The 18,410-nt window shown below is 40.1% G+C and overlaps 1 protein-coding gene across 2 annotated transcripts in view; it reads left to right on the forward strand.

Moving 5' to 3' along the window:
• SPATA5 (spermatogenesis associated 5) overlaps nt 1–18,410 on the forward strand; it is a 407,907-nt gene that overhangs the window by 355,492 nt on the left and 34,005 nt on the right. The window contains exon 16 of one of the 2 annotated variants that reach the window (XM_010362515.2): nt 11,519–12,443. The exons of the other annotated variant lie outside the window; for it this stretch is intronic. Within the exon in view, the coding sequence (XP_010360817.1) occupies nt 11,519–11,695 (177 nt within the window). The 3' untranslated portion in view covers nt 11,696–12,443. Of the gene's footprint in view, nt 1–11,518; nt 12,444–18,410 lie in introns of those variants that run through there. 2 annotated transcript variants of the gene reach the window in all.

Here is an 18,410-nt window from a genome sequence, read left to right on the forward strand (position 1 = left end):
TTTACCCAAAGTGTGGTTCCTCTTCCAGAGCTGTCAGCTTTCTGGCTATAGCTTGGTCATCAGCCCCACAAGGGCCCACAAATGCAAACCTCAACATAGGGTGACTTATTGTGCCTGATACTTTTTTGCCTTAAGTCCATAGTAGACAATTACCTTGACTATAGTTGTGCCAGCAGGAGCTGCCTCTGTGTATATGTGTATATGTGTGTGTATTTTTTTTCTAAGGCAAAAACTAGTTTATATCTTTGTTCAAAGATGACCTTAGCAGGAGACCTTTTTTTTGGACTTGATTGGTAGGTCAAGCCATGTGCTAACCTGGTATGTCTGGGAAGCAGAGCAGGACCAAGGCTGCAGGGCCTTGATGGAATTTCTGTGCTAGGAAGGGAGATAGATATTTGACACAAATATCTGTATATCTTGACAATTGCGATACGGTAAGAAAGTACAGGCACCTATGGGACTACAAAACCGATCCTAAAACAATCAGGCATGGGGAGGTAGTGAGGTCACCTCTAGAAATGCCTCCCCAGTGGAAACATTTGCACTGAATCCTGAAGATTAGGTAGATGAGCCAGTGCTTTTGCACACCTTGTTCCATGAAAGCAAGACTGTTTTTTTACTGTTGCATTACCCATTGCTTGCTTCCTTGTAGGTGATCAATAAAGCTTTCTTGAATAAATGAAAGAATAAGGGGCTCCCAACATCTGTTTGCTCTGTTATCCCTCTCCTTTCCTACCACAGTGGTTCCTGTTCTCTCCATTCCCATACCAATTGGTATGTTATTTTTAAAACTAAAAATACTCCTTTTTTATTATTATTCAATTAAAGTTAGAAACATTTAAAATCCCCACAGATGTGAATGCTAGAACAATGAAATTAAAAGCTCAAGATCTTTTCTGCCCCAAAGCTCTGTGGAATAATCAATTTTATAAGTTTTTAAAAAACAAAAACTATTTGGAAGGCTGCTCGAGCCCAGGAGTTCAAGGCCAGCCTGGGCAACATTGCAAGACCCAGTCTCCTAAAACAAATAAGTAAATAAAATTTTAAAAAGCAAAAACTAGGCTTCACCATGCAAGTTTGTAATAAAAGGTTATGCACTGAATATATACTTTAGCTATATATTTCAAAGACCTCAAGATAACGTTAAGACCAGGCATGGTGGTTCACGCCTATAGTCACAACACTTGGCAGGTCAGCTGGAGAGGACCACTTGAGGCCAGGAGTTAGAGACCAGCCTGGACAACGTGGTAAGACTTCATCTCTATAAAACATAAAAAAGCCAGGCGTGGTGGCGCACACCTGTAGTCTTAGCTACTTGGAAGGCTGAGGCTGGAGGATCACTTGAGCCCAGGAGGTCGAGACTGCAGTGACCCATGTTCAAACTACTGCATTCCAGCCTAGGTGACAGAGAGGGACCCTGTCTTTAACAAAAACAAACAAACAAAACCAGCTTTGAATCAGCAAAATTAAGCAAACAAGTGTGTTTCCCTTCTCTAATGTCATTAAGCTTTGAGTGTGTTTTTACAGTGATTTTTATTTTCTTATGTATGGCATCCTAGATTGTATGACTTTAACATAATTCCAGATGGATTTATTATCATGAAGCCTATTTTGCAGACGATTCAAGAGAATTTAGCCCAAGAGCAAAAGTTAGGTAATTCCTTAAATCTGAAATCTGTCCTCCGAAATACTTCTCTACTCACCGCTTAAATGGTTTTCAGTGAAGTGGCACTTTAAAAATAAGCGCTGCATGCTTTACCTCTGAATTCTCTTCTCCAAAAGCAGCCATTTTACTTCCTGAGCTGCTTTCTTGGCAGTTTGGGGCACCCCTTGCTGTTTGTGCCTGTGATAGTCTGACTTCCATCTGCCGCTCCGCAGCCAGGAGCCTGCTGTGCTCCCTTCAGTCACATCTTTCATGCCTGGCCATTCAAGCACCTTTCATCAGGTCTCAATGGGCCTGGGTAAAGGGCCCTCCCCGCTGCATCCACATGAGCACATAATCTCCCAGGTAGCCTCCTCCTTGAAGCACCTCCAGCGCATGTGTTCGCAAACAGCAGGACACCACTCTCTACTGGGTTCCTAATCCCTCAGACACACAGAGGAAGGAGGTCGCAAGGCCGTGAAAGTGAAAAGAAAAGCGAGGGGGCGGGTGAGCAGAGGGAACACAATGTCAGCGCCTGGGCCCTCCAGCGGCTGCTCCACAATCATCGCCAGCTGCAGCCCAATTAAGCTCAACAGGTCACAGGTGTTCCAGACAGAAGATGCTTTTAACAAAACCACTTTCTTGAAAATACCTAAGACTTTTTAAAGCACTGCAGCCCATTTCTTTTGGTAGATTCTTTAAAGCTATTTAGTACCCTTGAAATACAAAGAAGCTGAGAAATACATTTCAGCCTCAGTGGAAGGCGTGCTTGCTTCATGCAAAACAGCGGGGGCAGCAGCCAGGCTGCCGTGGCCGAGCCCGGAGACAGCATCTCTGCCAATGCGTGGAATCAGTGTACAGCTGCAGAATAAGGACGTGAGGATGTCTCCCTCTTCCAGCTTGGTCCCTTCTGATACTGTAGCCTGAACTGTGCAGTTCACTCAGTCACGCAAGAAATTGCTGCATGGCCATGACCTTGTGTGTACTCTTAAATTACAATCTCTAGGATGCACTTGTAGTTTTCCTATGAACTTTTAAGCAGCCCTGCCACAGGCTGGTTAAACTAGGTGTATGAATTCAGCTATCAGGAACTACTTTTCATCTTCTGACACATTTTAAAGTGCTGGCTTCATTTTCTCCACAGATCCAAGTGCTCCCTGTGCCTGCCCGAAGTGTGGGGAGGGGATGACAGAATCCAAGCAGAATTTAGGTAGTTGTTTAAGTCACCTTAGGACGTTTGTTACCCTTCCACCTGTCTTTGAGGATATCGATAATCTCTGAGAGGCAGTTAGGAATGTAGTGGGGAAGGTCAAGTTAGAATTTCGTCATCCCTATTGGAAGGGAGTGGTTCTTAGTTCCCCTACTCTACAGGCGCACTCAGGGCGGCATCCCTTCTTCCCACGCCAGCGTGCCACTCTCATGGGTATGTTTGCCTGTTGTCATTATTGTAAACTGTTTACAGCCAATAGCAAGGACATGCTGACACTACCTAGGTCTTATCTGGAAATAGAAGCAACTGCTTAAATTTACAATTGGGTTTCTAATCTTCAATGCACCAGAAAAGCCCCTAGTACTACTGTGAAACTGAAAAGAACACGGGAAGAGTTCAAGCACAGCGGGAGTGAATACCCAGAATAGGGCCCAACGTTTTTCAGCTTTTCCTTCCTGTTGATTAGTTTTTGGTAAACAGTCTTTGCCTTGACTGTTACTCTTTATCACATCATTTTTTAAAATTATTACTGCTTGCTTAGAAACCATGTTGGTTTTAACTTTCACAATACACCTGTTTCTGTTTTGCTAAGCTGAGCCACCTGTTTAAACTCTTCTTGTCTCATGAATTGGGGGAAAGAACCGTAGGCAATGTATAAGAGGTTTCATTTTTTTCCACAGTGAAGTAAGACATTGTTCTTATTCTTCATGGCATTCAGAATTCTGCACAATTGCCTCTTTTGCCCTTTTGCATTTAAAAGTGAGGTAATTAGATTTCCCAAGGTTCAATGGTCAAGAGCCTTCTCGTCCCGCGGAGTTGCTTCCCCACACTGCTCACAAGTGGAGCTGTCTCGCGTAATCCAGTTATTGCTATATTGTTATTATAAAGGGACTGCTTTTTCAGAGAGCTAGCATAGCATGAAACTTTATACTTATATGTCCCTTTGCTTTCATTGCTAACTAACTTTTTTCCCACATTTGAAACTAATTACTATTTTATTCAGTGTCTATGAGGATTTCTAAACATTTTTGTTAAAAATCTCTTCCTTTCCTACATCTTAGGAATTCATTTCAAATATGTCTAAATCCTTCATATTGTGAGCTCCTGTCTTTGTTGTTTTATGTTTTTGTCAGATATTCGATCGTCAGATCTATTATTACTGTTGAACAAATGGAAAGAAAATTTGTGACATGTTGGCACCAAATAAATTAGTGTCATCGCCACTGAAACAAAGGCATGTCTTCGTCCAGCCCTGACAGTGAGATCTTGGGCCCACTCTGCTAGTTTTTTGTCTCATTTTCTCATTTCCACAAGCAGGTAGTGTTTTTTACCTTTGCAAAAAGGTGCATATATATTCTAAAGCTAGAGTATCAATTTTTTTTTTCTTTCTTTCTTTTTCTGAGATGGGGCTTCACTCTTGTTGCCCAAGCCAGAGTGCAATGGTGCCATCTCGGCTCACTGCAACCTCTGCCTCCCAGGTTCAAGCAATTCTCCTGCCTCAGCCTCCCAAGTAGCTGGAATTACAGGCATGCACCACCACGCCTGGCTAATTTTTTTGTATTTTTAGTGGAAACGGGGTTTCACCATGTTGGCCAGGCTGGTCGGGTATCAATTTTTTAGTCAAAATTGAATAAGATGAAATACTCAGATTTATAGAGCCGACCAAAACGTTTCTGTTTTTACAGCCTAATAGCAAAAGCAATCTTGCTGGTAGTGGCTAATAATTCATTTCTGTGATCTAGTCTGCGGCCTATGGGGGAAGAGTACAAGATGGTGAAGGGATTAGGGGAAAGCTTCCAAAATCCTTTTTGCCAAAGAAGTTAAAGAGCTTGAGTGACCGAGGTTTTCTCTCTAAACGGGTCAGTTTAACATTCCAGACAGTCTGTGATTCAAACTCCTCTATTCACTTATACATCTTCTCAGCAGAGTTCTTTATGGCCTCATGGGAAAAATTCAGCTGAATTCCCCCATCACTGAAACTGTTCCAGACTTTATCTACTTTTGCTTTTGTTTTTTAGAGACAGAGTCTTGCAGTGTTGCCCAGTGTGGCCTTGAACTCCCGGGTTCAGATGATCCTCCCATCTTAGCCTCCTAAGTAGCATGACTACAGGCCCACACCACTACACCCAGCTCCATCTGCATTTTGAATGTGATGTCAGCAGAGTGATGAGCTTGTGGTGGTCCCTGGGTTCAGTGGGGATACACACACGCACTCGCACACACGCACACACACACACTTATCTCATTAGGTTTTCCTATAAACTTTATAGGTAGTAATGAGAAAGGTCCTAGTTTAAATTGAAGAGTTTTTTCCCCTCAGTTTCTGTAGTATTCATTCCCAAATAGAGAGAGAGATGTTGGCAAATTTATCTGAAAAGACCTCACTTTTCCAAAGCTTAACACAGAAAGGAAAATCCCATAATCTTAGGCTAGTTTCATCAAGTGAGACAATAAATCACCATTTGCATAATTTTATTTTAGCAAATATTCCATTCTAATCCCCCAAAACAATCTACAGTCATGCGCCACATAATGACATTTCAGTCAACAATGGACCAAACACATGATGGTGGTCCCATAAGATTACAATATTATATTTTTGCTGTACCTTTTCTATGTTTAGATATACAAATACTTACCATTGTGTTACAGTTGCCCGCCTACAGTATTCAGTAACATGCTGTACAGGTGTGTAGTGTAGGAGCAATAGGATAGACCCTATAGCCTCGTGTGGAATGGGCTATTACCATCTAGATTTGTGTAAGAACACTATCTACACAACAATGAAAGCACCTAACAATGCACTTCTCAGAACATATCCCTGTTGTTGAGCAACACGTGACTATATGTTACTGCACTGTTTGTAAATTTTCTAAAGTCGTGCTCAATTCCAATGCAGTTTTATTTTCTATGACAGTACAACAAAGAAGCTCCTGTTCCTGTGGGATATATTTTGATACCTAAGAAAGCATCTCTCAAATATAACAAAAGCATAGTTGTATTCTTGCTAGAATTTCTAATTAATGTTAGAAATTAGTTCTACAGAAAGAACTAAATGCAGGGTAGTGCTTCAAACTGAAAACGTAGCTTGAGGTGAACATATATCACAGTATTAAACAATTTTAGTTATTTACTTTCTCTTCATTCCAAGAACTTAAGAAGACCTGACAACATCTAGATCAGGGGTTTCCACCTCCAGGCCATGCCCCGGTACTAGTCCATGGCATGTTAGGAACCAGGCTACACAGCAGGAGGTGAGCAGTGGGCAAGCGAGCATTATCATCTGAACTCCACCTCCTGTCAGATCAGTGGCAGCATTAGATCCTCATAGGCGTGGGAACCCTATTGTGAACTGTGCATGCGAGGGACCTAGGTTGTGCACTCCTTATGAGAATCTAATGCCTGATGATCTGAGGTGGAACAAATTCATTCTGAAACCACCCCCACTCCCCCACCCCCTGTCCATGGAAAAACTGTCTTCCACGAAACCAGTCCCTGGTGCTAAAAAGGTTGGGGACTGCTTATCTAGATTGTATGAAACATAAGTAATAAAAATACTGTAGATTGGCCAAATCTGGGAAAGATGCACATAGCACGCATCTTTTTGAAAATGTACTTGTAGTTAAGTAACTATTCAGTTCAGCAAACATACCTTGACTATTTACATATCCAGAGCACAAGTGCCTTGGCTGCTGCCACTGTTGCTGCCCTTTGACTCCATTAAACACACTGGCCTTCCTTCTGTCTCCCGGGCCTCTTCCCATCTTCTCAGAAACACAAGGAATATGTTTATTCCTTGTGTTTCTGTCCTCCACCCCCTTCCTTTTCCTATTTTGGAATAGGGGAGAGCAAAAGTAAAAAGCTATGCTAATAAGCAAGAGCCATAATGTGCCCTGAGTGAGTTGTTTGGTATCTCCCAAAGTGTGTGCCAAAGATCACCAGTAAACCATTTACAGATATTCTGCCAGAAATAGGAGGGGAAGAGTTCTATGGGAAACAATGAGTGTCATCATCCATTCTGGCTGCTATAACAAAATAACTTAGAATGGGCAATTTATAAATAATACAAATTTATTGCTCACACTTCTGAAAACTGGGAAGTCCAAGATCAAGGTGCCAGCAGATTTGGTATCTGGTGAGGGCCTATTCCTCATAGACATACCTTCTAGCTGTGTCCTCACATGGTGGAAGGAGCCAACCAGCTCCATCAGGCTTCTTTTGTAAGGGTACTAATTCTGTCAGTGAGCACAGAACCCTCACAACCTAATCACCTCCCAAAGACCTCACTTCTTAATACTAGTAGCATTGGAGATTAAGTTTCAACATATAAATTTTGGAGAAAAACATTCAGACCATTCCATTGGCTTAAAGAAAATCAAACTGATCATCATTATTAGCCTTTGTAAAATCTTTAAAATTCTATTGGGCACCATGGGGAACAGAATATATACAGGTTAAGTATCACTAATCTGAAATCCACAATGCTCCAAAATTCACAACTTTTAAGTACCAACATAACACACAAAAGAAATGCTCATTGGAGCATTTTGGATTTCAAATTTTCAGATTACAAATGTTCAACCAATAGGTAAAATGCAGATATTCCAAAATATGTAACATGTCTGGTCCCAGGCATTTCAGATAAGGAATACTCAACCTGTATAGTGTTGCCCAAAACTTATTTGACCATGGAATACTTCTCCTGAACAGACACTGATTTCTTAAGGGAAATGCTGGCATGGGCCATGAGAAGAGCAGGAGAGCTGCCACTTTTCTTGGGAGGTGTTATGTCGTATCTTGGAACTCAGGACACAGTTAAGTGGCTCCCAGAGCAAATAGAAACCAGCCATCATGGGCATCCTAAGAATTGATCTGTTTCCAGATCTACCATTTTATTTGGGGTAGGAGAAAAGAACCAATAATCCAGTCAATGCTTTTGCTTTTGGAATTTCTACTAAGAAGCCTTTTCATGAGGAAAAAATAAGAACAAAAGGAACTTTTAGGAGTTGCGCTTTGTCAGCTGCTTGTGCATCAGCTGCTTGTGGATTTGGTTCAGAGCTTTAGAGAGGACTGGCATTGACTAGCTTTCACTGTCATTGTGGCCCACATGACTTTGAAAACACTGTCATTGTTAATTTTAGTTATATTTGATGGTAGAATTATTATTTAAAAAAAAAATTTCTCCCGTCTACTGAGGCTAGTTCAATGTAATCCGTGTTTTCTGTCTCCCCACTTTGCTATTTTTCTGCTCATTTTATTCCCGCTAGTCCTTTTCCTTACCTGTATGCATGTCTCAGTTCTGTTCTTCACACTTTGGTTTCCAAAGCTGTAGTTTATTCCTTCTCTCCACACTAAAGCCCTTTCCATTTGCCTCCCTGACAGTACTTCTAATACCATGGCACACACGGCATTTAACTTATGTGCATCCACTACTGGTTTGTGAGCATGGGAAGACAGCTGCTAAGTTTTAGACATGCCTGGATCTTCCACCTGGCTTCCTATAGTTATCGCACAGAGTAGCTATTCACTGGATGTTGACTGATGAAAGAATGACTGGCTAATTATTTGTAGTGTCCTGTTTACATTTCCCTCAGTTACTGGCTGTATATTGCTAAGTAAATGTGATAGGAAAGTAAGAGTGGCAGAAGAAGATGACCTTATTGACTAGTTCTTCAGAGCATCCTTTTGAAATAAAAATAAACAGAGTAATGTTTATTGGAGCAAGTGTTGAATTCAGGCAGTGTTTCTCCCATCCTAGGACATACAGACAGCTGCACTCCTTCCTCTACACAGAAGAAGACACGTTCATATGTGGTCCTTGAGTACCCATATTTCTCTTTTCATTAACTCTCGAAAGTTCTCTAGGTCATCCCTATCTAATCCAAACATTAGTGATCTGGTCAAAACTCTGTCCAGGTTTTCTATATCTCACAGTTTCGTAGTTCTCCAAGCTAGATGGAATTGTTTATTAAGAGTCAGGGGAGTACTAAATATAGTAGGGGAATTTTTCTCAAATGTTGACGTATACTAGGGGCCCCAAGTTACAAACATCCACACTTCAAATGCTCACTACTTCTCTAACCATAACTGATCACTAATACCTGCTTTGTCACTACCGTGTAAGCTACCACAAAACAGCAATTTATAGCTCATAGAAAAATCTATAGAAGCAGGCTGGGCATGGTGGCTCATGCCTGTAATCCCAGCACTTTGGGAGGCTGAGGTGGGCAGATCACGAGGTCAGGAGATCGAGACCATCCTGGCTAATATGATGTAACCCTGTCTCTACTAAAAATACCAAAAATTACCCGGTCGTGGTGGTGGGCACCTGTAGTCCCAGCTACTCAGGAGGCTGAGGCAGAAGAATCGCTTGAACCCAGGAGGTGGAGGTTGCAGCGAGCCGAGATTGCACCACTGCACTCCAGCCTGGTGACAGAATGAGACTCTGTCTCAAAAAAGAGAAAAATCTATAGAAGCAAATGTGAAGGAAAGAAAGTGGATCTTCTAAGAGGAATTGCCCAGGGGAACTGACCCTAAGGACAGCCTTATAGGCCCTAATGATATAACACTTCCCACTACCTACATTTATTTACCATGCTGTGTTAGGCTTCCTGAGGTTCCGGTGATTACAGGAGTATAATCATTTCTTCTTCTGCCAGTGTGATTACTTTGTGTTGAGAGTGGAAGCCTATCTGACAATTGGTTCCCTTCCTCGGATATGCCAGCGGGGCAAACCACCCATCTGGCCATGTGAACCAAAACCCAGAAACTGAGAAGTTCCAGGCGTCTGTTGGTTACCTCTCTTTTTCTCAACCCCCTTCTTTTTCCACGCCCCACCCCAGCCACCATGGTACACATGCTCATCTGACCACTCTATTGGATGTGTTTCTATCAGACTTTACACATACTCCTATTAGCAAGACCACTGCTGTGCAAAAACGAGACATCAGTCATATAGCAAATGAATTAGTACAATAATTAGTATTTGTGCACTCACATAGTAGGTGCTCAATAAATGTTTCCAACCATTATGTGCCAGGCTCTGTATTCTCTGAGGGAGTCTCAGCTATGAGGTTGTGGGAGGTATGCAGGAGAGAGAAAGAGAGCTCCGCCACCTGGCAGGAAATGTAGTGCTCTTTGCCTCTTCCAGTGATTCTTCAGACTTTTTAGTCTTGCAACCATTGCTTCAAATTCTTGTCCAGATGAAAGAAGTGCTGCTCAGAGGGGTGTGGGAGGGGACTCTTCCCACTTGGTCCCTTCACCTCCCTTTGTAGAGATCCCCTTAGAACACAGTGGAACCATCGAATAGCCAGTTTACCATGCTGGGCATTTCACAGGCTTTTACTGTGCTTATTAATTATCACATTCTTGTTTTCAAAAGAGCTCTTTTTGTACCAGAACATGTGATAAAGTGGTTTTACTAATCCCTTAAAGTTTTGTTTTTTCCTTCAACAAGATGATAGCCACTCTCTTTTTTCAGAAAAACATTAACATGCATAACCACTATAGTTAACTTCAGTGCTCATTAATGAAGCCCAGAACTAATAGTTACATTGTGGTAATTTGACAAAGCCATCTAAATCTATGCATGTTTTTGAAAGCTCCCTAAACATGCTGCTAAATCCCCTAAAAAGCTACTAAACTGCTTTGGCAGCCATTAGCCTAGCATAAGCAGAGGAACTCTTTTCAGTGAGTGAACAAACAGAGAAAATATGCTGAATGGCTGGACAAATGTGTTTCAGCTGGCCCTTTCATTTACCGATATAAGGGCGCAGTCAATATCAATCACTGTTTTCCCTGTTGCCCTGAAAATCACAATATCTCTTTTCATCCCCCAAGCTCTTTTCACTACCATAATGTGTCTTTAGAATGACACTGGCATCAGCCTGCTTCCGCTGTCTGAAGTCCAGAAAGCTTAAAAACACATTTCAGGATTCTTGAAGCTTCCTCCCCTTCCGTTTTCCTACTGCCTTCTCCCTCCTCCCTCTGCATCCATTCCACCCCCTCCCCAGATTCTTTTCAATTCTTCCAGCTTTCCTGGCTGAGTAAACAGCATTCACTTCTCTGTTCTAATGCAGCTCTCCAAAGTAAATGTTGACAACCCTATCTGATATTCCTGAGATTTAAGAACTCATTAAAGAGATACACATAAAGAAATGCTTTTACATGTGGGTAATACATCAAAGGTTGAAAGGAATGTGGAAACTGCTATGACACGGTGTGTTGATGAGCAGGGCCTCACTCTGTATCAGAATATCTCCCCGCTCTGCCCTCCCTTGACCGTTGGCTCCTGCCTCCCCCCACCACATAGACACAGGCATCCTTTGCTATCCCGTGTTAAAAGTATGTGCGTGCACAGCTACCTACCCTTACAGTTAAGAGCAAATGCCCTTAAAAGCAAATGCCACTTCTTAGATATCTTTTGGCACTCCTGGTTCTGAGTACTTAATACATTGCTTTGGGATGAAGGAAAGAACAGAATGCTCTGTATATGATTACCTTTTATCTTTTTGAAAACTTGAGTGGACTAATTCTTGCAGATAAATTTTAGCAATGAGCATTTAGTTGTAGACGTTAACGCAGATGAATATTTGGAATATTGTGTTTCTAAAAGAGTATGGATTGTTTTCTACCTCATTTTATTTACTTATTTTTTAAAAATTCAGATTGTAGCCGTCTGCAGAGAGGCAGCTCTTCTGGCTCTGGAAGAAGACATTCAAGCCAATCTCATCATGAAAAGACATTTCACTCAGGCCTTGAGCACTGTGACACCTAGAATTCCTGAGTCATTGAGACGTTTTTATGAAGATTATCAAGAGAAGAGTGGGCTGCATACACTCTGAGAAAATATATATATTCAAAATGATGAAAATCCTTTCCAGAGAAAATTTGTTTCTTTTTAAAATTTTTTGAGAGTGTTAGAAAAATTTTTTACTAGGCAAAATGTTTGAAGTATATTCAGTAGAATTTAGGGGCTTTGGTTCTTACAGATTTTCAACTAATGTAAGTACAGTGACAATATCTGTGAGCATAAGTTTCAATCAGTTTTATCTGGAAATGTGTGGTGCGGTTTAAAAATCAAATGTTTAGCGTTTTCATTTGTGACCTAGTCTGTTCATCCCATGAAGCGATTTCTTTTTCCAGAATCTGTTTGAGTGTCTTTCTAAAAATCTGTTTTTGAGTGTCTTTCTAAAATGCCAAACGTGTTGGCATCAATTTTATACAGGGATATAAAAAAATGTATGCGGATAAATTTTTCTTAATCTTTATTTTTGAAGGCCAGTCAGTAATTTGGCCTAATGTGCCAGCCAGGCTTATATGGCCTTGTTTTCAAATATGCATATATGTGTTATTAAACTTCATAGACGCATTTTTGCTTTAGCCTTCTTAATCTCTACCTATGGCTAAAAAAATTTTTTGAGAGATATTTTGTATAATATAATGCCCTTTGAAAGTTAGAAAACAAAATGTAAGTGTAAGCCCACTCTAAGCCTAGAGCAGTAGGCTTGGGGTTTTTTTGTTGTTGTTTTGTCTTGTTTTTTGTTTGTTTGTTTGTTTTTGAGACAGAGTCTCACTCCGTCACCTAAGCTGGAGTGCAGTGGCACGATCTCAGCTCACTGCAACCTCCACCTCCTGAGTTCAAGCAATTCTCCTGCCTCAACCTCCTGAGTAGCTGGGATTACAGGCATGCACCACCACACGCAGCTAATTTTTGTATTTTTAGTAGAGACAGCGTTTCACCATGTTCACCAGGCTGGTCTCGAACTGCTGGCCTCAGGTGATCCACCCACCTCAGCCTCCCAAAGTACTGGGATTATAGGCGTGAGCCACCGCACCTGGTCAGGTTATTTTTCTTTTTAATAAAATGCTATTAATAAATCATATGAAGCACTCATGTTTTTACTTATACATATTTTCAGAGTACCAGTAAACTTTTTAGTTCAAAGATAGATCAAATTGTACTTTTTTTTTTTTTTTTTTTGAGACGGGAGTCTCGCTGCCCTGTCGCCCATGCTGGAGTGCAGTGGCGCGATCTAGCTGATCTAGGCTCACTGCAAGCTCTGTCTCCTGGGTTTACTTATGCCATTCTCCTGCCTCAGCCTCCTGAGTAGCTGGGACTACAGGTGCCCGCCACCATGCCTGGCTAATTTTTATTTTTATTTTCATTTTGTATTTTTAGTAGAGAAGGGGTTTCACCATGTTAACCAGGATGATCTCGATCTCCAGACCTCGTGATCCGCCCACCTCAGCCTCCCAAAGTGCTGGGATTACAAGCATGAGCCACCGCACCCAGCTGCCAAATTGTACTCTTAAGCATATTAAGTTGCATTCTAAATATGTATATTTATGCATCTTATTGTTTATCTTCAGGATTTCTTCACACTTTATTACTTCATAAATACTTTTGAAAAAGCTTTCAGAAAGTGATTCTCTGACTTCAGATCAGAAACTGGCAATGGGAAGAATGTGCACTTAAACTTGATCACTGTAGATCTTTGAAAATTCCCAGAAAGACAAATCAGACAAGAAATACCTGATTATCAAAATAATGGGCTATACAGTTTTGTAGTGGCATATGTTCCTTGTTGTTTGTTTGTTTGTTTGTTTGTTTAGAGACAGGGTCTTGTTCTGTCACCCAGGCTGGAATGCAGTGGCGCAGTCATAGCTCACTACAGCTTCAAACTCCTGGAGCTCAAGTGATCCTCCTGACTCAGCCTCCTGAGTAGCTAGGGAAACAGGTGCACACCGCCATGTCTGGCTAATTTTTTTTTTTTTTTAAACAGAGAGAGAGTCTTGCGGTGTTGCCCAGGCTGGTCTCCAACTCCTGGCCGCGGGTGACTCTCCTGCCTCAGCTTCCCAAAGTGCTGAGATTACAGGTGTAAGCCACCATGCCCAGCCTGTGGTGACATATATTCTGAAGTCACATCTCAAATATTTCATCCTCAAATATATTTACATCCTCAAAAATATCAGATTTTCAAGACAACACTGGTTTACCAGTACGTAAACCCACCCAGGGGTCAAAGAATATTACCATTTAAAACTGTGTTGTCAAATACAATAACCATTAATTATATCTGACCATTTTAATTAAATTAATTAAAATTAAATAATATTTATGAACTAGTTTATCAGACGTATCAGCCACATTTCAAATGCTTAGTAGCCACATATGGCAAGGGTCTGCCTCACTGGACAGAGTAGAAAACATTCCCATCATTCAGAAGGTTCTCTTGGACACTGCAGATCTGGAAAATAAGACTTCCATATCGAAATAAATACAACCTCAAAACTTTTATGCTCTGTGTTCCCTTTAGTTGTTATTTACATAGAAAATCATGAAAAGAGAGAGGACCTTACCTTCTTCCCTATTAAATATATGGCTAAGGGCATAAGAAAATAAGAGGAAAACTTATCCCTCAGGGCCTAAACAAGAAAATGAAAGAAATCTCATTCCCAATAAAATAAAAACCAGAAGCTTGAAATGACCCTGGGGCAGGAGGCTGGGTGGTGGGGAGGAGGGTAGCAGTCTCAGTCAACAAGTTTAGATATTAACGGCCACTCAAAGCCCTCAGCCCATATAACATGAAGTTACAACTGAGCTCTGCACATAATGCTCAAGCTCTTTAATAACCAACACTCTCAGCACAAGGGTAGACAAGAAAAGAAAAATCTCCTGCTGGCCAGGAAGACCACAAGGAGCCTTTCTGACTTGGCCTGTGCTTTTGATTTTTAAAACATTTTTAAAAAGAGGCCTCTCGAGGCCGGGCGTGGTGGCTCACGCCTGTACTCCCAGCACTTTGGGAGGCCAAGGCGGGAGGATCACGAGGTCAGGAGATCAAGACCATCCTGGCTAACACGGTGAAACTCCGTCTCTACTAAAAATTCAAAACATTAGCCGGGCATGGTGGCAGGCGCCTGTAATCCCAGCTACCCCGGAGGCTGAGGCAGGAGAATGGCGTGAACCCAGGAGGCGGAGCTTGCAGTGATCTGAGATCTCGCCACTGCACTCCAGCCTAGGCGACAGAAGGAGACTCTATCTCAAAAAGAAAAAAAAAGAGGCCTCTCTGAGAATTCTGACTATGAGCTTACCTGTCCATGGCTTCAGGATTTGAATTCACACTGCCTTAAATTCATGAAACCTCAAAACCCACAAATTAAAAACGTGGAGCCAACCTACAAATGCCCTGGAGGTAACTAGCACTTGCACTAGTTAGAGGAATGTATTCTCATCTCACAGGATTCCAAAAGCTAATGCCCGGCTTACCAAGGGCTTGTAATCTCACAGGATGTGAAGCAGTGGGGCCTCAGATCTGCTGATGGGAGCATAGATTGGTACAACCACTTTGGAAGGCAACTAGCTATCTAGCAATGTTGAAGACCCTACAATCTAACAGTTCTCCTAGGTGCATATCCCAGAGCAAGTCTCACATTGGTGCAGTGAGATAGCGAACAGGAAAGTTCATAGCACCATTACTTTTAAGTAGTAAGAACCTGGAAACAATCTAAATATCCATCAATAATAGATTCATTTGATAGTCATACAATGGAATACTTTGGCAATAAAAAATATTTGGAGCTACATATGAAATAGGGATGAAACAGATGAACAAAGAATAATGTTTTAGAAGAATATGATATTTAAAATTTGAAGCATGAAAAAATATATGTTTATGGGGGCATATATAGTGGAAGAATAAATGAAAAGAAAAGCACCAAATACTGGCGAAGAATTTCCTCAGGGGAGAAAAGTCAAGCTGCTTCAATTGTGTCAGTAATATTTCATATTCTTAAGGTGGACGATGGGAATATAGGTGCTGATTTAATATAGTCTGTACTTTTTGTGTACCTAAATATTTCATGATAATTTTTTAAAGATGGGCCTTAAACCAATACAGTCATATCATTTAACTCAGTTCCATGAATTTACAATGCAATCCACAGTGCCCACAACCCCATGTTTCTGGAAAATCAGGAGTACTGGGTACAATGGAATAAAATGCAAGAAGGCAAATAAGAGATCAGGCTTTTAGGACCTAGGAAACAAATTGAGAGAAATTTGTTGCTGAAAGTAATGTCTAGATGACACTCTCATTACCGGACAGGATGGGAGACATTATGTCTGGAAGTAAGACATCTATTTCCATAGCACTGTAGCCCTGCAAAGGAATTGGAAGTTACGAATTTTTAAAGATTTGAGAATATTATATCTTTAGTCTCTCATAAGCCAGTTATTTATATCTCCACATAGCCCATTATTACCATTGAAAAGGCATGCAGTTCTTCTATTTGAAGCTTGTTCCCTTTTTACAAAAGAACTGGTAAAAATCTGAGTCACACAAAAGAGCAGGTCAGGTGTCACTAATAACAGTTTACCTCAGCTTCATCTCTATGAAGGTTTTACTTCTAATCCCAGAGTCTCATGTTTATGTATTTACAAGTGTATGAAAGCTGGGCATGGTGGCACACACCAGTAGTCCCAGCTACTCAGGGGGTTGAGGTGAGAGGATCACTTGAGCTCAGGAGTTTGAATCCAGCCTGGTCAATGTAGCAAGATCCTATCTCTTGGAAAAAAAAAAGTAAAACAGTATATGATCCTATTATTTAGGTTTGTGTATGATAGAATACATGGTATGTAGTTCACAGAAAATTTAAGTTCAGCAAGGAAAGAAAATGGCCAGCTTCCTGTCTTAGGAAGACAATTTACTTTTTGGCATCTGTTTGGTCGAAAGTTTGCCTTTGATCCAGATTCTTTCGGATGTCAGGGATATTCACATTGACATGTCTTTTCAGTGTTTCAGGAGATTTTAGTTTGAATAGTACAATTTTTTCTTCTTACAACAAAACTTAGAGCGGCTTCTAACTTATTTCTTCATGGCCAAGAAACTAACTTAGCTTGATAAATATTTAGTTCTGTCTTATTTCTAATGTGTAAAACAGGTTTTAAAAATAATATACAGATTTTGCATTTATAAAAAAATGATTTAATTTATAGAACCAAACTTGAACATATGTTTAATTTAGCCTAATCAGAAGGTTACAGAAAAAGTTGCTGTAAAGATAGAATAAAAGTGTTGTACTGGTCTGTTTTTACTGAAGTTCCAGAATGTGAGGTTATTAGAGTCTTGGCTTATTGTGTCATGTTTTCCTGAATGCTTCCTTTGATGATGAGCATACACCAAAGCATCCTTTGATATTATATATGGATTAAATTAACACTGGTTTCCAAATGTGGTCCACATAGAAATTCTAATGTTACAAAATTGCCTTTCTTCCTTGGATTTTCATTGTAACAGTTGTGTGCATACATAGAACTTTTACCTAATGTCTTTATCAAATATACCCCTTACTCCAACAACTTTTAGCAGAAAGAAATGTTACAGGGTTTTGAGAGTCCTACAAAATCAAATGGAAATTTTTAGACTCCTCTTTCAGGATTTAGTGATAAACATTTCTGGAAGGATGGTTCCTTTTTCAGGATTTAGTGATAAACATTTCTGGAAAGATAGTTAAGTGTCACACCCACACACAGCAAAACCCAATGATATGAAAATTAAAAACAAATAGAAGCAGAATTCATCTATGCCTAAAATAGGGAACAAATATAACACATATTACAGATTTCAATTTTGGACCAACTTAAAAAGGATCTAGGAAGTTTTACATGTACTGTGCTTGACAACACATTCAATGTGATAGGAATACCTTGTTTACTTGGTTTCAACACACCATCAATTGTAAGCCTCACTATTTAAAAACTTCTTCTAGAAAAAAGATAAAGTACTATAATATTGATTTGCATGTTAGTAGTATTACATCCTGATTCCAGAAACATTAAAATGTGAACAATATGTATAATAAAAATCGATGAAATACAGTTAAATGCAAAGGAAATTGGCATGTAATAATACATTCAAATATTTTATCATACACCCACAGCCATTTAAATATTACTTGCACCCAACATAATTATAGGCAATAATGAAAATTGCAACAAGCAAATAGGAGAATTAAAGATACTGAATGCAGATTATTTTGGGGCAATGGATAATCACAAAGTGAAATATCCCAAATGAAAATAGGAGGGGAACGATGCCAAAAATGTGGGGTGAGGGGGAAGGTTGGGAGGAGGAGAGAAACAAAACATCAAAAGAAAGCTGGGGTACATTTGGAAGAAGGAACATTTTCTGAGGAAAGAGGAAAAAAGTTTAGAATACAATGGCTTTGAAGTCTCAAAAAAAGTTAAGAAAACATGGATGATGTGATTCAGAAGATAAAATAATTGAGTCAGATTTAAAGAGAATTAACAGCAAAGGAAAAGGATTAAGAAGAAAAATAATACTCTAATGTAGACTTTGATTCAGAAGTTCCACATCAAACCATTTATCATTCAGATATACTTCCACAGTTACAAAATGGTATGTATAAAAATTTTTCATTACAGCTTTGTTAAAATATTCGACACAATTCAATTATCCATAAGGGCTATGTAAATAAAGTATGGTACATCCATATAATGGAACATTATGCTGCTATAAAAAAGAAAAAGTTATGACC

The sequence above is a fragment of the Rhinopithecus roxellana genome, chromosome 2 (genome assembly GCF_007565055.1).
Source record: "Rhinopithecus roxellana isolate Shanxi Qingling chromosome 2, ASM756505v1, whole genome shotgun sequence".
Lineage (NCBI taxonomy): Eukaryota > Metazoa > Chordata > Mammalia > Primates > Cercopithecidae > Rhinopithecus > Rhinopithecus roxellana.